Raw genomic sequence first — 23,692 nt, 5'->3', positions numbered from 1 at the left:
TCCCAGAGGTCTGAAACCCACTGATCAGCAACTTATCCCCTATATTATGGATTAGGGATATCTTGCTTCTTGGGTTTGTGGGTTTCTCTTAGAATAACCCTTTAAAAGATGTAAAAGCCATGACTTATCCATGTGCTGCTCTGACCTTAAGAAAAAGAGAAAGAGAAGCTACAAAATTGTTAAAATCTAAGAATGACCTGACTGTAAAATTACACTATTATTATTATTATTTATTATTATAGTATACATAATAAGACATGTACAATAATCTTGAACAATACAAGTCACAACTGGTACAGGAGGAGAGCGGACCCTGCCCGCGAGGGCTCACAATCTACAAGGGATGGGTGAGAATACAATAGGCGAGGGTAGAGCTGGTCATGCAGTGGTTTGGTCGATCGGTGGTTACTGCAGGTTGTAGGCTTGTCGGAAGAGGTGGGTCTTCAGGTTCTTTTTGAAGGTTTCGATGGTAGGCGAGAGTCTGATATGTTGTGGTAGAGAATTCCAGAGTAGGGGGGATGCACGAGAGAAATCTTGTATGCGATTGTGGGATGAGGAGATAAGAGGGGAGTAGAGAAGGAGATCTTGTGAGGATCGGAGGTTGCATGCAGGAAAGTACCGGGAGACGAGGTCACAGATGTATGGAGGAGACAGGTTGTGGATGGCTTTGTATGTCATGGTTAGGCTTTTGTACTGGAGTCTCTGGGTGAAGGGGAGCCCGTGCAGGGATTGACAGAGGGGAGAGGCAGGGGAATAGCGGGGGGACAGGTGGATTAGTCGGGCACTAGTCAAATTATACCATTATTTATGAGCCACTTAATAAGGAACAGGACTACTATGTACCAAGGACTATTATTACTCAAGAGTTTGAAAAGTGGAAACTTATCCAGGAAGTTTGGAGGAAAATAATTTGTTGAATTTCCTAAAAACTATACTGGTACTGTGTCCCGAAAGGGCAAAAGTCGCTTAATAAACCTCTAGACCTCTCAATTGACGTGGGGTCTTTTATTGAGACCTTTTTTATTTATTTTGCTTGGGTGGATTGAATAATAAGATCACTGTAGTATGGTCAATAAAGGAAGATCAATAGTGCTGTAATTTTTTTTGTTATTATTTTATAATGGGCAGCTAGTCAGGTCTTCAAAAAATTACTATAGGCTGGCGAAAGAGTAAAAACAAAAAATGCTTTATATTTTCGTGTTGGTATAGCTGTTTATGTGGACAAATTGGTATATTCTTGAAAATAATCAATTGCTTCCTCAGGCTGGCAATTTGTGAAGGACATTTATATATATACACATGTATTTTAGACATTGCAAAAATTGCATAAACAAAGTGTTGTTGAGGTCATCCATACCAAAGGGCAATTTCAAATTTGACCATTGTACAGTTTTCAAACACTTTTATCACACTAGGTTGCTCATTTGTGGGCTATATAATAAATGTGAAAAATGTAATTACTTGTAAATCGAACTCCATGGTGTATGTGGTGATTTGCTTCTGTGGTCTATTAAACATCAGAAAATTAATTTGGCTGATGTCTGAGAGATTAAAGGCACACATCCATTCTTTACATGTGGGATATGACTCCCAACAGTCTATTAAACACATGTGTGATTGTCATGGCCATGACCCCAGTAGATGTGTTTGATTGATACTAGCACTGGTGTTGGAAAAAATGATTTACTTCTCCAAAAAAGAGCTCAACAGATTTTAAACATCTAGGGACTGATGCTGCTGGGTGTTAGAGTGTATTCACACTGAGTTTTTTTAGAAGTTTTTCTAAGTGGATCTTCTACAAAATCCTACAAGAAAAATTGGGCATGGTAACAGTAGAGAAAAATAAATCCAAAGGATACCACAATCAGTTTCTCCCATTAATGCAATCTTTGGATATGTGCACACAACATATTTTTCATAAAGATTCAGTTGTGGAAACGGTCTGAAAAATCTGGAAAGGCTCAAAAGAATGAACATATGCATTTCTATGAAAAATTGACACTGTGTGCACGTGTTCAGGCTGTGGATCATGTTTTACTACTTTAGGCTTTGGGCATATGGAAGTTTTTTGATGAGTTTTCGGGGGAAGAAACAACAAAACCTAAAAGACCTAAAAAAAATAAAACAACCAGAATGTTGCGGCGTCTGTGGTGACAGCTTCCACTAGGAAAACGTGACATTTACGTTCACCTGAAAAAGACAACGCGTTCTTGTATGTGACTTTTGGCGCTTTTTGAAAAAGCTTAACCAAGAAAGGTCTTGGCTGAGCACCTCCAAGAAACTCATCATAATTTATGCAAAAAAGTGGTGTAATTCGCGACAGAAATATACTCCAGTCCCTAATTGGAGTATATTTAATGCATTGGCACAAGCCAACTTTTCAGTCAAGCCTGCCTTAACATATAGGGACAAACTTACTCCGGCAAGGTGACCAATGTCTCAAACTAACTAGCAGACAGACCTTCAGAACTCTGTTCTAGCACCTCACGTGGTAAGTCCAAAATCTCCCTCCTTACATGGAGACCAGATGTCCTCCTGAGAAGGGGTCTCCACTGCCTGGCCCTCACGTCACAGCATGATGGTGTAGCATATCAGCATCACTATTCACTATGCACTGTCTCCTATCGGGAAAGATCCTGCACTGCTTAGAACAGTTGACTACTACATGCTCTCAATTTCCAGAACAGGCCAAGATATTTCAAAAGGAGAAACATCTAGCCTGGGTGTAGGACACATGTTGTTCTGCACGGATACCAAAGGATGTTTGTGATCTCAGATTTACCTTAGAATACCAAAACCATCCATTTCTGCAGCTAGCTGAGTAAACAAGGGAATATTCTGTTAATAATTATCCAAAAGAACAACTTTCCAAAGATGTAACAACTACCGTACATGTAACTACTAATCTTTGCCTTGGAACCTTATGTTAAATTAAACAAGAAAAACAGATGTTTGCCATTTGTCTGCCATATGATTGATATGTTTGTAAGTTTTGATTAGAGTTTTCCACTCATATTTTTGTTTGGATTTGTCTCAACTGCAATTTCTAAAATAGTGACATTTGGTTGTGCTCTTTGCTTAGATACATAAGGGAAGTTTTCCAGTGGGAAAATTATGGAAATAAACTAGAAATCATGCCCAAAAATCTGTACAAAATACAAAGTGTGAAACTGGAAATTTTGTGCAGAACACTCCTTGTTAACTAAGGCTTTAAATTGGTACATTTTAGCTACTATTGTAATTTGCAAAATAATGAGAGCTTTTTGTTCATATGAATTCCACTACAAACGCTTTTGCTTTTTAGGGTCCATATTGATCTTCAGTAATAAAAGGCTCACACATTTCCCAGTGCCTGGTAGGAGCTGTAAATATTCTGATATGCTTCTTTCTGGCGTGATCTTTCACACTTAATTTCTGGGTAAAGTCTGTCTTCAGTGAAGACAGATTTTGACATTACTGAGACAGAAGATAGCAGTGGGTACATTTAAAATTCTATGGCGAGGGGAGGAGGAAGAGAAGGGAGGAACTAAAGGCAAACACAGGCATTCTGCTGCAAGTTCTCCTGAAATGACTGTTAGGCCATGTTCACACAGTGCGTTTTTTACCGCGGAACCGCGGCGGTTTTGCCGCTGCGGTTCCGCGGCTGTTTTCCATGCAGGGTACAGTACACTGTACCCTATGGAAAACAGGACACACTGTGCACATGGTCCGGAAATTGTAAAAAAAAAGACGCGCTGAATAGCTCCCGGAAAAAAGAAGGAGCATGTCAATTCTTTTTCCGGAGCCGCAGCGGTTCTGCACCCATAGACCTCCATTGTGAGGTCCAAACCGCAGTAAAACCCGCAGATCAAAAATATATCTGCGGGTTTTACTGCGGTTTGATGTGCAGAACCGCTGCAGCAGGAAGTGCGGGGAGCGGGCGGAAGTGCGTGGGCGGAGTGTGGCTGCCCCCCCCGTGCTCCGATCCCGCCCCCCCGTGCTCCGATGCCCCCCCCCAGTGCTCCGATGCCCCCCCCCAGTGCTCTGATGCCCCCCCCGTGCCCTAATCTCCCCCCCTTATACTCACCCGGCGTCCCGGTGTCCGTCCGGCCGTCTTCTCCCTGGGCGCCGCCATCTTGCAAAATGGCGGGCGCATGCGCAGTGCGCCCGCCGAATCTGCCGGCCGGCAGATATGGCGGGCGCATGCGCAGTGCGCCCGCCGAATCTGCCGGCCGGCAGATTCGTTCCAAAGTGCATTTTGATCACTGAGATATAACCTATCTCAGTGATCAAAATAAAAAAATAGTAAATGACACCCCCCCCCCTTTGTCACCCCCATAGGTAGGGACAATAAAAAAAATAAAGAATTTTTTTTTTTTTTTCTTTCACTAAGGTTAGAATAGGGGTAGGGGTAGGGTTAGGGATAGGGTTAGGGTTAGGGTTAGGGGTAGGGTTAGGGGTAGGGTTAGGGTTAGGGGTAGGGTTAGGGGTAGGGTTAGGGTTAGGGGTAGGGTTAGGGGTAGGGTTAGGGTTAGGGGTAGGGTTAGGGGTAGGGTTAGGGGTAGGGTTAGGGTTAGGGGTAGGGTTAGGGGTAGGGTTAGGGTTAGGGGTAGGGTTAGGGTTAGGGGTAGGGTTAGGGTATTTTCAGCCATTTTAACCCTAAAAAAATTCCTAGAAAACACACAGACTCTGGCTAGAAAACTGCATCAAAAAAACGCATCAAAAAACGCATCAAAAAACGCATCAAAAACGGACCAAAAAAGGACCAAAAAAAGGACCTGCGTTTTCTGCCAAGAGCTGCAGTTTTTTAAAAAACAGTCAGGAAAAAAAAAGGATGGAAATCCTGAACGTGTGAACATACCCTTACTGTTCTCCAAAGAACTTTTTTGGGCCCCAACTGCTGGAAAACTCAACCCTTTTCATTGATATTGCTGATGATAGATAGATAGATAGATAGATAGATAGATAGATAGATAGATAGATAGATAGATAGATAGATAGATAGATAGATAGATAAATCTGTGCAAACAAGTTGGATACATTTGAATTACAGTGGACTGCTTAAAGGTCCTGGCTATGACAAATCCATAAATTCAAAGTATGGATCAGACCATCAAAGTATGTAGTTCAGACAGTCGTTGTGGGGCAGAGCGATCACTGCTGGAATTCTGCACGATAATGGCTAGACCCATCATGAACCACAGAAGCTCTTATTAGAAAGCAATGACCTGATCATACACAACTAGTCCAACTCATTACATTGCGGTAATAAATGAATAAAGTGGGAACACAAAAATTTTGTGGTGCAAGCGCATACACATGGCATCCCTCTTCGTGGAAAGGAATTATGACCAGCAGATCATTCATATTTTATTCATACAAAAGCATCATGCAGTGAGGCGCTTTGGCTCACTCTGAGCCTTTTTTGTCACATGTATGATCCTTTCATTTTAACAATTTGCGGGTCATCACTGCTCAGTGAGGAAATGTAACATCAAGAATATAAAGGTTAGAATAATCAATATTTGAGCCTTGGGGAAAAAACGCTTTATATTGTTATAACTATCAACATGGACAAAGAATGACACATCAGTTAGATTAGTTATTGCATTATGAGTTTTTAGTCACTACAGTTTGGCATTGGCATGAATGGCGATAAATGGGTCCTCCGCTGAACTGCTGATAGTGAAGCGGGCTGAGCCAGTGCTGCTCACGGTGACCTGGGTGCCGGTACAACGAGTGCCGTCCTTCTGCCCAGAGATGACATCACAGTAAGTGCCAGCAGGAAGTCCCGTGTTTAAGGTGACATCCATGTTACTGAAAGAATATATATAAACATTTTACTCTGTATAGTGGTAAAAACATGAAAACTATTGGCATTGTGTCTAAAAACTTTTCAATACAATAGTACAGAGGGATATACAGATAATTCTGCTGCGCTGCTGGTCAAGAAGATATTAGATGGAGATGATGGTATTGAAAAAGGAATAATTTTATTAATTTAGGTGTTTCAGAGTTGAACAAACTCCTTCATCAGGAAAAAAAACGTAATGCTTGTCTTAGAGATAGGTCATCAAAAGTAGATCTATGTGAGAGCCCCATCAATCAGCCAATATTTGCTTCGGCGGCAGCTGGATGTAAACACCTTTGAGCAGAGATAGTGAGCGCCACTCCATTCGAAGTGTAGCAGCTGCTCCCAGTCATTGCCCGCTAATGCAGGAAAGCTTCCATTCAAAGGAGCAGGATCTACACTGCAGTTGTTGGCCACTGCCAGCAGTGGCGGCTACACTCCCAATGGAGAGGGGCTTATCTGATCCATTCAAAGGGTTTACATCTGACTGTTGCTAGAACAAAAGACAGCTATTCTATGAGGGCATAAGGTGTCAGAATCCTACCCATCTGTATTAATCACCTATAGATATGTCATCAAATGCCTATGCCCTGCCAACCTTTTTAAGGATTTAATTGCAATAACAAAAAATGAAAAGCTTCATGTAACTAAGCTGCCACTAGTTCATCTTTTATTGTTAAAGTAACTACGTGAAAATCTTGGACTTGCAGCCTTATCGCAAATCGGTTTTTCATAAAATTCATGAACATTATCTGTGTGAGTTTGCCTGTTTCCTGACAAATGTCCATTTAAGAACTATAAAGAAAATGTTCACCATCCTTGGCTAGCTTTATCTATTGTTAAAAACAAACATAACTTACAAGCTCTCGTTATTGAAGATAATGAACCCTTTGTTTCCACGGCCAAAAGCAATTTGGTTTCCTCCATTTTCCCACCAGTTGCTCAGACTTTGCCCATCAACTGTATTACGGAAAATGACCATGTTCCTTTAAACAAAACATCACATTCATGTCTGAGAACCATGTAAGATACAAACATCTAGCACAGGAAGTAGTGGAGGAGAAAATTTATTTATTTACTTAATTTCACTACTTACTTGATCTGGCGCCATCTGTGCTCACACACCCAATCATTGCCACATGTGGAGTCTGCGTTAATGGTGACGGTCTTGGTTGATCCATCAGAATTCATTGGTGGTCCGATCCAATCGTTGACATCCTATAAAAAGATATTTGGGACATACAAAGATGCAATAAAGAGTAAATGTTACATTAAATGTGCATTGTAAAGTGGATTCATGGCCAATGGAGCTATGTAGGTTTTTTGTCACTTATTTTCAAAACATAAAGTTTGAGGAGCCATATTGTATTGAAGGATCCAGAAAGAAGATCTAATGTTGCTATGTGTAACAAAGGTTAAGTGACAGAAGGAAGAAATTATTCTTTAAATTAACATTGCACTTACCTGTCCATTAACAAAGTTTCTTGTCCAGCGATAACTGGACATCACACGGGCGAGCCCATAGGGATGAGCCAACATGAAGCCAACTCCCATCTTGTAAAGGCTGTGTACATTACAAATGGGAACAATTTTACAATCACAAGAAAGGATATAGAGGAATTTTATGTTTGTCTTTAGTAAGCTCTTACCGAGCGTCAAAGAAGGTGAGGATGGAGGCTCCACCGGCTCCATGTCCTCTCTGGTTATCGTGGTTGTCTACAAATACCAAGGCTCTATTATTGGGCATAAAACCCCATCCTTCACCCCAGTTCCTAGAGAAAAGATTTGTCAGAGGAAAGTAAAATCTCTATTTCTATTAAGAGTACTGTTGCGCATGAATATTAGGTCTGGATTTACCTTAGGTAGGACATCTTCTCTCCATTCCACTTACGAATAACATTTCCGAGTTTGGCTCCATACTTGAATTCTGTCACTCGTCCATTTCCATAATATTCACTTGCTGAAATAGCTTCTCCACCTAAATCAATCACCTGTCAGTCACAATGATATTGATTTATTGGAAAGTCTTACGTCTCCCAATGTGTAGTTTTCAAGGTACAGAAAGTAATGGGCAGTCTACCCATAATGACTTTAGACCATTATTGAAATGTGAAGGTATAGGGAAAAGTTTTTTAGTTTTTCCTTTATTTTATTTCTCTATGTGATGTATCGTGTATCAGTGATACTTAAAAAGGCAAACATTAAGGAATTATGCTTCATGCAAATAATATTGTTGCCTACAAAAGGCAAGAGGGGTCGGCATGCTTGGTCAATATCGAGAAGTCACGTCAGGGACAAAATCAAGAGGCATGTGGATAATCAAAATACAAGCTAAGATCAGACAAAAGGATATACAAATTCACACAGGAGCAAGGAGTCAGACCAGGTCTAGCTGAAAACCAACTAATAACTGGCAGCTAGAAACTGTCAGTTGGGGTTGATATAGAAGGGAGCCCTGCCCATGACTCCTAGCTAATAACATACCAGCTTACTGCAGCAAAACACAAGTGATTAGGAAAAACTGGAGAGCTAGATTAAGCTATCTAGAGGCTAAACATCCAGGGGAAGTGTTGCAGCAGTATGTTCAGACAGTTTTAATGCCTATTATTAAAACATGTTAATATCAGGACTCTACGGAAATTTTGACATTAATTTTCACATTAAGTACAGCAGCCTCATCAGCTCTAAGATTATTTACTTAATAATGTACAAAGTTTGTATTGTGAAATCTAGTGATGGATCCACTTTAGGTTTACCATGTCTCTTCTGCCCTGTGCTAGTTATTGTATTACTGGTGCACTATTCTGGATCTTGACACTATTATTGGATTTTGATCCAACTATTGCAAGACTTGTACTCTGCTGGATTAAGCTTTTTACTTCTGCTCTGTTTTTTACCTTGCAATGTTTGATCCTACGTTTGCCACATTATTCTTTCTGTGTCTCTTTCATTCTTAAGCAGTTTTCCTTTGGACTCTGATACTGTCACTGTCTAGATGCAAATGTGAATTCTCTTTGCTAACAAAAAATCCTAATTTTTCTAAGACGCTGTTTTAGACTTATTACTCTTGCAGTCATCACCTCTTACCTCTTGGAAGATGAAAGGACGAGATCCACTGGCGAACCACTGAGTGTTGAGGTTATTGAGTTTGTTGGTAATGGCTTTGATATCCCCTGGCCATATGTGTTTAGAAGCATCGAGTCTGAAACCTGCCACACCAATGCTGATAAGGTTGTTAAGATAGTCAGCAATCTTTGTACGCACATATTCCTTCTCCAGTGCCAAATCCAAAAGGCTCACGAGACGGCAATCTCTCACCTGCAAATGAGCACATTTGTAATGTGTTTTCATTAAATCTATGTCATCAACATAGTGTGAAAGATCAATTTCACTGATATTAAGGCAGATCTGTCACCATATTTTACAATACAAACTGCATACATTATTAAATAATTTTTGACCTGATGAGATTGTAGTACTTACTTTGAAAATCCATACCAGAATGACTGTATAACTCTCTGTAAAATTTTCCTAGCCAAGTATTAAAAGTAGCTAGACTAGGTAAAAAGCTCATTGTAATTTGAGATTTATACAGCCGTTCCAACATGAATTATAAACTATGTGCACCATCTTAGTCTAAGAGATCTATATGCATTACCTTATAGTTTAAAATCTGGTTACAGATTGATTAAAAAAAAGTCAATCATTTCTTCAGGTATTTCTCTAATCACCGTGTGTAAGAATATTTGGATCAACTGAGCGTTCAGATGTTTTCAAGAAAGTCACTGGCAGACGCATCTGGCAGAGACTTAACTACATCGAGAAAAAATATGGAACTGGAGTTTAAATGGCTGAATCTTTATCTGTGCTGACAACAAGTGACAAGGACCCTTTTAATAATACAAAAAAAGGTGAAAGCTCATCAAGAGAATGCCAAGAGTGTGCAAAGCAGTCATGAAAGCAAAAGGTGGCTACTTTGAAGAACGTAGAATATAAGACATAATTTCAGTTGTTTCACACTTTTTTGTTAAGTATATAATTCCACATGTGTTCATTCATAGTTTTGATGCCTTCAGTGTGAATGTACAATTTTCGTAGTCATGAAAATACAAAAAAATCATTAAATGAGAAGGTGTGTCCAAACTTTTGGTCTGTACTGTATCTTGGTGCTGTCAGATTGGGTGGCAAAATTCTGCTTTAATCTGTACATTTATTATTTGTTGTTAAAAATGATCATATTACCTGGTAAGCATCTCCATAATTCTCAATGTCACCACTTGAAGACCTACACTTGCCATCATTAAAATCGAGGTTAGAATATGGTACAGCTGGGAAATCTCTGCTTCCAGCATTGTAGGAGCTTCCACATGTAGAACCGGTGCCGGCGCCTCCACCAGCTCCACACATATGGTTTATGATAGCATCCACATAGATGAACACCTAAAAAGTGTCAAATCAGGTTAAAGAGCCTATAACATTGTTATTTTTTTTAGTGTAAAAATCCCTTACCTGTACAATATTTAAATATAAATTATTTAACAATAAGGAGATTCAACAGGCTGTCCGGCATTATGGTACAAGTCTGCAGTCATTTATGTGACTGCAGACTTGTGAATCCTCACATCGCTCACACGGAACACTGTGAGGATGTAGTGGTGCCGGCGGCGGGTATGTGACTGCAGACATGTGATTTGCATACAGTTTATTGAGTATAGTGTTTTGAGTGAGACTGGACACGTCTAGTCGGAAATTCGCCAGAAGTATAAAAATTGCATTATTGCGGAGGATTCGCACAGTGTGCACAATGTGAGGATTCACAAATCTGCAGTTACATAAAGTGACACTAAGGCCAGATAACCCTTTTAATAGTACAAAAAAAGGTGAAATCAAAAAGAGTCAGCAAAGACAGTATTTTTCTAAAAAAAAAAAAAAATTTCATTAACATATTTAGAAATATTTATCTAGCATCAGGAAAAGAGAATCTGTTTTTCATCCAAAAACAAAGCTTCTCCTATCCATGGGTTGTGACTGATATTACAGCACAGACCTCGTCATGTGAATACCAGGTGACAGACCACAGCTTTTCTTGAGATGTTAACACTTCTATTATTTTCATATTTTTGCCTAAGAGACCAGACACTGCTGTTATCTAGCATAGAAGTTCAGTGGTTGGTCTTCGAGGTATGGTGCTAAAAACAAAAGTGTTCTCATGCTTTGCACTGACGAGGGCCAACAGCCTGAAACACCGTGTCGGCAAATTGAGATACTGATTTGGCATTTTATTCGAAGTCTTATTACTTAGGTGGCGCTATAGAGTTCAAGTCCTCTTTTTCTCTGAAGAGGCAATTTGCATATCCTACAATAATCATTTGTGAAGATGGAAATGAACATTTAATTTTAGCTCGCGAGAAATGATAACCATTTTATGATCAGATAACATGTATTGAGGGCCAGCCTTAGGGGCTATGGGCAATTGTCCAGGGCACCTACTCTCTTGGGGGCGCCCAGCATCTGCAGTAGGAGCTACACTGATAATAACAGTTATCAGTGTAACTTTAAATGTGGAGACTGCTTCTGCACCTTTGGTAACATCATGATCATGTGACAAGTCATGTGAGCATGATGTCACAACAGGTCTTCAACTCTGTGGGACCTCAGGACCTTTGGTGACCACACGATCATGTGATTGGTCATGTGACCAGGATGTCACCACAGATCCTGCGCTCTGCGGGAGTCAGAAGAACTAAAGATAAGACTGGAAGTCAGTCATCTATTGTCTGTGTGTGTCTCTCTGTGTATGTGGGTCTGTGTGTCTCTGCGTGCGCCTGTGTGTGTATGTGGGCCTGTGTGTCTCTGCGTGCGCCTGTGTGTGCATGTGGATCTGTGTGTTTGTTCATGTTTGTGTGTTTGTGTCTGAGTGTGTGTCTCTCTGTGTGTATGTGTCTTTGTGTGTACATGTGTATGTCTCTGTGTGTGCGTTTTCTGTGTGTGTGACTGTGTATCTGTGTGTCTGTTAATGTGTCTCAGTGTGTGTGGTATGTGTGCCTTTTCGCGTGTATGTGTCTTATTGTGTGTGTGATTGAGCTCTTTATGGTAGATATTAGTTAACATATCAGAATGTATGGGCTTCTGTTAGGTATATCAGTAAAGACATCAGAACATATAGGCTTCTGTTAGGTATACTGTATATTAGTGAAGACATTAGAATGTATGGGCTGCTGCGTGGTATATATTAGTATATATTAGTGAACACATCAGAATGTTTAGGCTCCTGGAGGTATATCTAAGTGAAGACATCAGAATGTATGGGCTCCTGCTAGGTATATATTAGTGAAGATATAATATTGTACAGACTGCTAGTGGTATATATTAGTGCTGACATCAGAATGTTTAGGCTCCTGGATGTGTATATTAGTGCAGATGTCAGAATGTCAGAGCACCTGGTGGTATATATTGGTGAAAACATCACAATGTATAGGCTCCTAGTCGTATATATTAGTGAAGACATCAGAAGGTATGGGCTCCTGGTAGGTATATATTAGTGAAGACTGAAGAGCCTTCACTGAAGACATAAAAAGGTCTGGGCTCCTAGTAGGTATATATGTGTCTGTATGTTTGTGCTTTTTGTATGCGTATGTCTGTATGGAGCTGCTCTGTGTATACAAATATATTTAAATGTATGTACTGTATGTACTCTGTGAATGCATGTGACTGTATATATGTACTTTGTGTATACATGTTTTTGTGTATAAATGTCTATGTATGAGCTCTGTATATATCTATATGTATGTTCTCTGTAAAATGATATTGTATGGGTAGAAATTAATCTACTAATAATCATTCTGTGCCTATCATTCTTTGTCAACCCGTTGTTGTTCGTCCTTCTTAGTCGAAAATGACCATGAATTCATCGTTTACACTGGATCCGTAGCTGCGGTTACAGAGATTACTGATAAGGCCAATCTGGGCCCTGAAGGCTGGACCTCATACATTACCGTTCCAAAGTTTAGGGTCACCCAGACAATTTTGTGTTTTCCATGAAAACTCATACTTTTATTAATCAAATGAGTCGCCAAATGAATTAAAAATCTAGTCCAGACATTGACAAGGTTCGAAAAAAAGATTTTTATTTGAAATAATAATTTTCTCCTTCAAACTTTGCTTTCGTCAAAGAATGCTCCATTTGCAGCAATGACAGCATTGCAGATCTTTGGCATTCTAGCAGTTAATTTGCTGAGGTAATCTGGAGATTCACTCCATGCTTCCAGAAGCCCATTCCACAATTTGGTTTGGCTTGATGGGCACTTTTTGCGTACCATATGGTCAAGCTGCTCCCACAACAGCTCAGTGGGGTTGAGATCTGGTAACTGCGCTGGCCACTCCATTACAGATAGAATACCAGCTTCCTGCTTCTTCCCTAAATAGTTCTTGCATAATTTGGAGGTGTGCTTTGGGTCATGGTCCTGTTGTATGATGAAATCCAATCTCCAATCAAGCGCTGTCCACAGGGTATGGCATGGCGTTGCAAAATGGAGTGATAGCCTTCCTTATTCAAAATCCCTTTTACCTTGTACAAACCTCCCACTTTACCGGCACGAAAGCAACCCCAGACCATCTCATTACCTCCACCCTGCTTGACAGATGGCATCAGGCACTCTTCCAGCATCTTTTCAGTTGTTCTGCATCTCACAAATATTCTTCTGTGTGATCCAAACACCTCAAACTTGGATTCGTCTGTCCATAACACTTTTTCCAATCTTCCTCTGTCCAATGTCTGTGTTCTTTTGCAAATATTAATCTTTTCTTTTTATTAGCCAGCATCAGATATGGCTTTTCCTTTGCCACTCTGCCCTGAAGGCCAGCATCCCGGAGTCGCTTCTTCACTGTAGACGTTGACATTGGCGTTTTGCGTGCACTATTTAATGAAGCTGCCAGTTGAGGACCTGTGAGGCTTCAACTTCTCAAACTACAGACTCTTGTTGCTCAGTTGTGCAGCTGGGCCTCCCACTTCTCTTTCTACTCTGGTTAGAGCCTGTTTGTGCTCTCCTCTGAAGGGAGTAGTAAACACCGTTATAGGGAATCTTCAGTTTCTTGGCAATTTCTCGCATGGAACAGCCTTCATTTCTAAGAACAATAATAGACTGTCGAGTTTCACGTGAAAGTTCTTTTTTTCTGCCCATTTTAAGAGTTTAATGGAACCAACAAATGTAATGCTCCAGAGTCTCAACCAGCTCAAAGGAAGGTCAGGTTTATAGGTTCTCTAATCAGCCAAACTGTTTTCAGTTGGGCTAACATACTTGCACAAGGGTTTTCAAGAGTATTCTAATCATCCAAAAGCCTTCTTACACAGTTAGCAAACACAAAGTACCATAAGAACACTGGAATGATGGCTGTTCTAAATGGGCCTCTATACACCTGTGAAGATATTGCATTACAAACCAGACGTTTGCGGCTAGAACAGTCATTTACCACATTAACAATGTATAGTGTGTAATTCTGATTCATATAATGTTAGCTTCATTGGAAAAAAACTGTGCTTTTCTTTCAAAAATAAGGAAATTTCTAAGTGACCCTAAACTTTTGAATGGAAGTTTATGTAACATAAGTAAGCAGATGTAGTGAGGACAGTAACTACTGCATGTGCCTTGAAACAGCTCGCTTTTGTTTGGCTTCAAAGATTCTTCTGTCTTCAGTTGTACGTTCTCCTGAGGCGATACGGCGTCGCCAAGCTGGACAGTCCAAGGCAAGCTTCTCCCATTCGCTGATGTTGACTCCCAGGTTTTTGAGAGATACTTTAACCCCTCTGTGACCTTAGACGTACTATCCCGTCGAGGTGCCCTGGGCTTATCTGACCCTGGACGGGATAGTACGTCATAGCCGATCGGCCGCGCTCACGGGGGGAGCGCGGCCGATCGCGGCCGGGTGTCAGCTGCTTATCGCAGCTGACATCCGGCACTATGCCAGGAGCGGTCACGGACCGCCCCCGGCACATTAACCCCTGGCACACCGCGATCAAAGATGATCGCGATGTGCCGGCGGTGCAGGGAAGCACCGCGCAGGGAGGGGGCTCCCTGCGGGCTTCCCTGAGACCCCCGGAGCAACGCGATGTGATCGCGTTGCTGCGAGGGTCTCACCTCCCTCCCTGCTCCCTCCAGCCCCGGATCCAAGATGGCCGCGGATCCGGGTCCTGCAGGGAGGGAGGTGGCTTGACAGAAGTCTGCTCAGAGCAGGCACTGTGAAGCCTGCAGCGCTGCATGTCAGATCAGTGACCTGACAGAGTGCTGTGCAAACTGTCAGATCACTGATCTGTGATGTCCCCCCCTGGGACAAAGTAAAAAAGTTAAAAAAAAATTTTCCAAATGTGTAAAAAAAATAAAAAAAAATATTCCAAAATAATGAAAAAAAAAAAAAATATTATTCCCATAAATACATTTCTTCATCTAAATAAAAAAAAAAAACCAATAAAAGTACACATATTTAGTATCGCCGCGTCCGTAACGACCCGACCTATAAAACTGTCCCACTAGTTAACCCCTTCAGTAAACACCGTAAGAAAAAAAAAAAAAAAACGAGGCAAAAAACAACGCTTTATTATCATACCGCCGAACAAAAAGTGGAATAACACGCGATCAAAAGGACAGATATAAATAACCATGGTACCGCTGAAAGCGTCATATTGTCCCGCAAAAAAAGAGCCGCCATACAGCATCATCAGCAAAAAAATAAAAAAGTTATAATCCTGAGAATAAAGCGATGCAAAAATAATTATTTTTTCTGTAAAATAGTTTTTATCGTATAAAAGCGCCAAACCATAAAAAAAATGATATAAATGAGGTATCGCTGTAATCGTACTGACCCGAAGAATAAAACTGATTTATCAATTTTACCAAACGCGGAACGGTATAAACGCCTCCCCCAATAGAAATTCATGAATAGCTGGCTTTTGGTCATTCTTCCTCACAAAAATCGGAATAAAAAGCGATCAAAAAATGTCACGTGCCCAAAAATGTTTTCAATAAAAACGTCAACTCGTCCCGCAAAAAACAAGACCTCACATGACTCTGTGGACCAAAATATGGAAAAATTATAGCTCTCAAAATGTGGTATTGCAAAAAATATTTTTTGCAATAAAAAGGGTCTTTCAGTGTGTGACGGCTGCCAATCATAAAAATCCGCTAAAAAACTCGCTATAAAAGTAAATCAAACCCCCCTTCATCACCCCCTTAGTTAGGGAAAAATAAAAAAAAATGTATTTATTTCCATTTTCCCATTAGGGCTAGGGTTAGGGCTAGGGTTAGGGCTAGGGCTAGGGTTAGGGCTAGGGTTAGGGTTAGGGCTAGGGCTAGGGTTAGGGTTAGGGCTAGGGTTAGGGCTAGGGTTAGGGCTAGGGCTAGGGTTAGGGCTAGGGTTAGACCTAGGGTTAGGGTTAGGGCTAGGGTTAGGGCTAGGGTTAGGGCTAGGGTTAGGGCTAGGGTTAGGGTTAGGGCTAGGGTTAGGGCTAGGGTTAGGGCTAGGGTTAGGGTTGGGGCTACAGTTAGGGTTGGGGCTAAAGTTAGGGTTAGGGTTTAGATTACATTTACAGTTGGGAATAGGGTTGGGATTAGGGTTAGGGGTGTGTCAGGGTTAGAGGTGTGGTTAGTGTTACCGTTGGAATTAGGGTTAGGGGTGTGTTTAGATTAGGGTTTCAGTTATAATTGGGGGGTTTCCACTGTTTCGGCACATCAGGGGCTCTCCAAACACGACATGGCGTCCGATCTCAATTCCAGCCAATTCTGCATTGAAAAAGTAAAACAGTGCTCCTTCCCTTCCGAGCTCTCCTGTGTGCCCAAACAGGGGTTTACTCCAACATATGGGGTATCAGCGTACTCAGGACAAATTGGACAACAACTTTTGTGGACCAATTTCTCCTGTTACCCTTGGGAAAATACAAAACTGGGGGCTAAAAAATAATTTTTGTGGGAAAACAAAAAGATTTTTTATTTTCACGGCTCTGCGTTATAAACTGTAGTGAAACACTTGGGGGTTCAAAGTTCTCACAACACATCTAGATAAGTTCATTGAGGGGTCTAGTTTCCAATATGGGGTCACTTGTGGGGGGTTTCTACTGTTTAGGTACATTAGGGGCTCTGCAAACGCAATGTGACGCCTGCAGACCAATCCATCTAAGTCTGCATTCCAAATGATGCTCCTTCCCTTCCGAGCCCTCCCATGCGCCCAAACGGTGGTTCCCCCCCACATATCGGGTATCAGCGTACTCAGGACAAATTGGACAACAACATTTAGGGTCCAATTTCTCCTGCTAACCTTGGAAAAATACAAAACTGGGGGCTAAAATATAATTTTTGTGGAAAAAAAAATATTTTTTATTTGCATGGCTCTGCGTTATAAACTGTAGTGAAATACTTGGGGGTTCAAAGCTCTCACAACACATCAAGATGAGTTCCTTAGGGGGTCTACTTTCCAAAATGGTGTCACTTGTGGGGGGTTTCTACTGTTTAGGTACATTAGGGGCTCTGCAAACGCAATGTGACGCCTGCAGACCATTCCATCTAAGTCTGCATTCCAAATGGCGCTCCTTCCCTTCCGAACCCTCCCATGCGCCCAAACGGTGGTTCCCCCCCACATATGGGGTATCAGCGTACTCAGGACAAATTGGACAACAACTTTTGGGGTCCAAATTCTCCTGTTACCCTAGGGAAAATACAAAACTGGGGGCTAAAAAATAATTTTTGTGGGAAAAAAATTTTGTTTTATTTTTATGGCTCTGCATTATAAACTTCTGTGAAGCCCTTGGTGGGTCAAAGTGCTCACCACACATCCAGATAAGTTCCTTAGGGGGTCTACTTTCCAAAATGGTGTCACTTGTGGGGGGTTTCAATGTTTAGGCACATCAGTGGCTCTCCAAACGCAACATGGCGTCCCATCTCAATTCCTGTCAATTTTGCATTGAAAAGTCAAACGGCGCTCCTTCCCTTCCGAGCTCTCCCATGCGCCCAAACAGTGGTTTACTGCCACATATGGGGTATCAGCGTACTCGGGACAAATTGGACAACAACTTTTGAGGTCCAATTTCTTCTCTTACCCTTGGAAAAATAAAAAATTGGGGGCAAAAATATAATTTTTGTGAAAAAATATGATTTTTTATTTTTACGGTTCTGCATTATAAACTTCTGTGAAGCACTTGGTGGGTCAAAGTGCTCACCACACCTCTAGATAAGTTCCTTAGGGGGTCTACTTTCCAAAATGGTGTCACTTGTGGGGGGTTTCAATGTTTAGGCACATCAGTGGCTCTCCAAACGCAACATGGCGTCCCATCTCAATTTCTGTCAATTTTGCATTGAAAAGTCAAACTGCGCTCCTTCCCTTCCGAGCTCTCCCATGCGCCCAAACAGTGGTTTACTGCCACATATGGGGTATCAGCGTACTCAGGACAAATTGGACAACAACTTTTGAGGTCCAATTTCTTCTCTTACCCTTGGAAAAATAAAAAATTGGGGGCAAAAATATAATTTTTGTGAAAAAATATGATTTTTTATTTTTACGGTTCTGCATTATAAACTTCTGTGAAGCACTTGATGGGTCAAAGTGTTCACCACACATCCAGATAAGTTCCTTAGGGGGTCTACTTTCCAAAATGGTGTCACTTGTGGGGGGTTTCAATGTTTAGGCACATCAGTGGCTCTCCAAACGCAACATGGCGTCCCATCTCAATTCCTGTCAATTTTGCATTGAAAAGTCAAATAGCGCTCCTTCCCTTCCGAGCTCTCCCATGCGCCCAAACAGTGGATTACTGCCACATATGGGGTATCAGCGTACTCAGGACAAATTGGACAACAACTTTTTGGGTCCAATTTCTCCTGTTACCCTTGGTAAAATAAAACAAATTGGAGCTGAAATAAATTTTTTGTGTAAAAAAGTTAAATGTTCATTTTTCTTTAAACATTCCAAAAATTCCTATTAAACACCTGAAGTGTTAATAAACTTCTTGAATGTGGTTTTGAGCACCTTGAGGGGTGCAGTTTTTAGAATGGTGTCACACTTGGGCATTTTCTATCATATAGACCCCTCAAAATGACTTCAAATGAGACGTGGTCCCTAAAAAAAATGGTGTTGTAAAAATGAGAAATTGCTGGTCAACTTTTAACCCTTATAACTCCCTAACAAAAAAAAAAATTGGTTCCAAAATTATGCTGATGTAAAGGAGACATGTGGGAAATGTTACTTATTAAGTATTTTGTGTGACATATCTCTGTGATTTAATTGCATAAAAATTCAAAGTTTGAAAATTGCGAAATTTTCAAAATTTTCGCCAAATTTCCGTTTTTTTCACAAATAAACGCAGGTACAATCAAAGAAATTTTACAACTATCATGAAGTACAATATGTCATGAGAAAACAATGTCAGAATCACCAGGATCCGTTGAAGCGTTTCGGAGTTATAACCTCATAAAGGGACAGTGGTCAGAATTGTAAAAATTGGCCTGGTCATTGACGTGCAAACCACCCTTGGGGGTAAAGGGGTTAAGGCAGACTTGAAACATTTCTTCAGCCCCCCGACAGTTCATTTTCTTGGACATAGTTCTCATTACAGCAGTTGTTTGGTCAATCGGCTGTCTGGCATTCTGACCACATGTCTAGCCCACCTGGCTTCTGCTTTTACCAGGAGAGTGTAAATGCTGTAGAGCCCAGCTTGTTCCAGGATTGCCATGTCGGGGACTTAGTCTTGCCACCTGATGTAGAAAATTCAACTCAAATGAAAATGATGGAGCTGTTTGGCATACCAGCTGCAGACAGTCCAGCTCTCGCTGGCATAGAGAAATAAGTAAGGACCACCATGCTGTAGACCTTCCTACCTTCGTGGTAAAGCTGAATCCCCTTCGTTACCAGGGGATGCTGGCTCTGACAACTCTATTGTTGACTACTGTGCTTACGGTCACTACACGGGAATGTGTGCTACCAAGGTGGGTGAAGTTGTCGACTGCTTTGAAGTTACCGTAATGCGTTGCTCCTGGTGGTTTTCCTGAGGCAGGTTGGTAAATAACTTCAGACTTTCTAATATTGATAACGAGACTGAAGTTGTTGCAAGCTTGTGTAAAACAGTCCATGTCACACTACATCTGCTGCTTTGTGCTGACGTTGAATTAACCTGTCAACCTGTGTAAAGAGGCTGGTAAACAAGCACCAAACTTATATTATCAATATTGTTGATCGCGCTCTTTTAACTCAGCGCACATAAATGCAACCTAAATGTTTGCATGTGATGGTGCAATTTTTTAGCATTTAGGGCCCCACTTCAAACTTTTGTCCAGGGTCCAGGGTCCCATTTTGCTTTAATCTGGCCCTGAATGCATTCATAAACTTGAGAAACAAACTGCAGTGCGTGAACTCTTCTCTAACCCCAACCTGAAAAAAAAAAAGTTTTCCTTTTTTCACTACTATGCACAAATGTTATATTAATCCATTGACATTGCTGTACAATATATTGAAATACATTTTAGGGATCTTTTGGTTTTTAGTTTTATTCTTTGGATCAGTATGGCTACTTCACTACAAAATTTGTACAGTTTTTGTTATGTTTCACTTCATTTATTACAAAAATAATATTTAAAAAAAGAAGAAAGCAAACAAGCAGCACAGCTCAAATATCCAGAGATTAACTCTCAGCGTGGAAAATCGAAAACGACTGGTAGTCCGACAAGGTGAAAGGAGGTGCTTGCGTGAAACAAAGTATCCACATGAAAAATAAAAATAGAAAAAACGCAATAGCACTCACCAATCTAGCAGTTCAAACGTCCTTTATTGAAACATGCGGCAATAAATCTTCACGGCTCAAGGGAGGGAGTGAGAACAGGAGTGTGGCAGACGAGACGACAGCCGTTTCGCGCTGACAACAAGCGCTTCTACGGGTCCATGTCCGAGAGGAAGTGACGCCAGGATAAGTAGGTAGGTGACCACTAACTCCTCCCGCGCCACTGCCCAATCGGACAACCAAAAGTGCACAGTGTATATAAAAACAATTAAAAACAAATGCCAGAGCATCTTACTACCAATAACAATGAACAGCTAGACAGAAAAACAGTCCTAAATTATCATAATCTATATACTATTGTATTGTACCAACCATTGATAGAAATATATAGTAATCGGCACTGAGACTTCCCTAGCCTACAGAAAAGGAAAAAGAAGATACAAATACACAAATACCTTCAAAGAAGATGTATATAGGAGAATCCTATCCAGATATTAGTGCACAGAATAAGATCGAACAAAAAGGAGGAGAGTACAGATGATACAAATATACTTGTGCCCTATAGGAATACAGACATGTCTATTCGCTCATTTAGGCCAGCTGGGCCAGTAGCTCGTGTCCGTATAATCCACTTAGTTTCTTGTCTTAACAGTATTTTGTGGAGGTCTCCACCCTGCGCCGGTAAATTCACTTTTTCGATACCAACAAACGTTAACACCTCCGGGTTACCGCCATGTTCCTCCCTAATGTGATCAATCAATCTCGGAACACCCCTGCCTGTCCCGATGGATTTGAAGTGTTCTCGGAACCGTACGTATAATCTGCGGATGGTCTTGCCAATGTAGAACCTCCTGCAGGGGCAGAAGACCGCATAGACCACGTATTCCGTTTTGCACAAAATAAAATGACGAACATGATGTGTAATGGGGCCAGTGTTAACCACTGAACCCTGCATGTGAAACTGACATTACTGGCAGTGACCACATCGGTAGTTGCCTACGGGTACAGCTCGTTCTAACCACGTGGATCTATCTTTCACTACTCGATTCCGTACCAACAAATCCCTGATACGCGTGCCTCGTCTATTAGACACCAAAGGTCCTCCCCTGGTCCTCCCTGCCAATTCCCTGTCTCTCTCCAATACATGCCAGTGCTTACGGATCTAAGCTGTTATCTCTCTATCCAACGGGCCATACTGAAAGGAAAAAGTGAACCGTTGTCTGGAGGTATCAGGCCACCCGTCCTTTCTACCCCGTGATGTTGCCTCAACCTGTTCCAAGGCAGACCTCAATAACTCTTCCGGATACCCTCTATCACGGAGCCTACCACAAAGCTCCTCAGACTGGCGTACAAAACCCTCTTGCGTATTATTCACGCGCCATGTCCTCAGAAGCTGACTATATGGTAATGACCTCTTAGTGTGAGGGTGAAAGCTGTTGAAGTGTAGAATAGACTTCACCGCAGTGGGTTTACGAAATATAGAAGTATGTATGTCACCATCTACCACCTCCACCAATACGTCCAAAAAAAATCGAGGCTCAGACCCCCAAATTTGTGGGTAAAAGACATGCCCATAGTATTGCAGCTATTAAGATAGCTGACAAAAGAATCAAACTCCACTTCAGTGTCGTCCCAAACCAAGAACAAATCATTGACATACCTAAAAAAAGTTTAATGTGTTTTAAAAACACGTTGCTGATGGAATATATGTAATCCTCTTCAAATACAGCCATGTACAAATTAGCAAAAGTACATGCAGCCGGGGTCCCCATGGCAGTACCGGTGGTCTGTCTGTACCAGGTGTCAAGGAAAGTGAAGGCGTTGTGGGTTAGGATAAAGTCCAAACCTTCACATACAAAGTCAATATACTCCTGACTCTTAGCCATAGTTTTTAAGATGCGTTTAATAGTATCCACACCCAACCTTTGGGGGATGTGGGTGTACAGACTCACCACATCGATAGATGCCAGGGAGAACCCCGGCTGCCATACAAAACTCTGAACATGACCCAAAAACGAATTAGTGTCCTTGATATAGGACGGCACATCAGAGAGCAAAGGACGTAGCAACCAGTCAATGTACTGGGATAGGGGCTCAGTAAGTGACCCTACCCCAGATACAATAGGTCTACCAGGGGGAGCAGTAAGAGATTTGTGGACCTTGGGGAGGTAGTACCAGTGAGGTTTCACTGGAAAATTAGGAAGCAACCTTTCAGCCTTCCTTTGTGAAATAACCCCATTTTCCACTGCCTTCCTAAGAAAGGTACAGAGCTCCCCTGTGAATCTCTGAGTAGGATCGCTCCTTAACTTAATGTAAATTGAGGTATCGGACAATTGTCGGTCTGCTTCTGCTAAATAGGATTCCCTGGGCAACAGGACCGTCTTTCCCCCTTTGTCAGCGGGACGTATAATAACGTCAGTCCAGCTGGCTATTTCCTTCAACGCTTTAGTCTCACTAAAAGTGAGATTGGGGGTAGCTTTTTTATATAACAAAGCTTCCGTGTCTTTCAAGACTAATGTTTCAAAGAGATCGATCATGTTGCCAGGGGAAACCAGGGGCATATACGTGGAAGAGATACCGCCCATGAACGGGGTGCTATTACTAGGGATAACCACATCAGGTTCCACATTAGCAAGACTGAGTAAATTTATGGCATCATCATGTAAATCCGCAAGGGTATCCTCCTGGGCATTAGCCATGAAACCCAATGGTCCCACAGTACAGGGACGTTCACCCTCCAACTCTTTTGACTCTGTGGAACTAGATAGAAAATATTTGTACAAATGCATTTTCCTTGTGGCTTTAAATAAATCAATTTGAAAAGAAACAAAATCAAAACCATCAGGTATGCAATAGTTAAGACCTTTAGACAGGACAGAAAGTTGAGCAGAGTTCAAATTAGAACACGTCAAATTAATCACAGACTCCTCAGGAGAAGTTTTTAATACCGCTCCTGTCTCCACGAGACAAACTTCCTCTTGCGCCGCCACTCGGGACCGGCGTTGGCATTTGCCCCTCCTTGTTTTCCTCCTAAAGGGACCGGAGCGGTACTTGGAGTTTCCGAAGGTAATTCTTCTGAGGATCCTACATTAATGGTCGGACCCTCACTCAGA

The 23,692-nt window shown here is 41.4% G+C and overlaps 1 protein-coding gene across 1 annotated transcript in view; it reads right to left on the bottom strand.

The window, feature by feature from the left end:
* Positions 1-5,511: 5,511 nt before the first annotated feature.
* LOC138647282 (pancreatic alpha-amylase-like) overlaps positions 5,512-23,692 on the bottom strand; it is a 33,237-nt gene continuing 15,056 nt past the window's right edge. The window contains exons 3-10 of the mRNA XM_069736189.1: positions 10,073-10,270; positions 8,918-9,148; positions 7,688-7,821; positions 7,480-7,602; positions 7,295-7,394; positions 6,927-7,048; positions 6,691-6,816; positions 5,512-5,796 (exon numbers count right to left, since the gene is read on the bottom strand). Of these exons, the coding sequence (XP_069592290.1) occupies positions 5,607-5,796; positions 6,691-6,816; positions 6,927-7,048; positions 7,295-7,394; positions 7,480-7,602; positions 7,688-7,821; positions 8,918-9,148; positions 10,073-10,270 (1,224 nt within the window). The 3' untranslated portion in view covers positions 5,512-5,606. The remainder of the gene's footprint in view (positions 5,797-6,690; positions 6,817-6,926; positions 7,049-7,294; positions 7,395-7,479; positions 7,603-7,687; positions 7,822-8,917; positions 9,149-10,072; positions 10,271-23,692) is intronic.

This window comes from Ranitomeya imitator, chromosome 8 (assembly GCF_032444005.1).
Source record: "Ranitomeya imitator isolate aRanImi1 chromosome 8, aRanImi1.pri, whole genome shotgun sequence".
Classification (NCBI taxonomy): Eukaryota; Metazoa; Chordata; class Amphibia; order Anura; family Dendrobatidae; genus Ranitomeya; species Ranitomeya imitator.
This window is presented reverse-complemented; position numbering and strand designations above follow the sequence as displayed.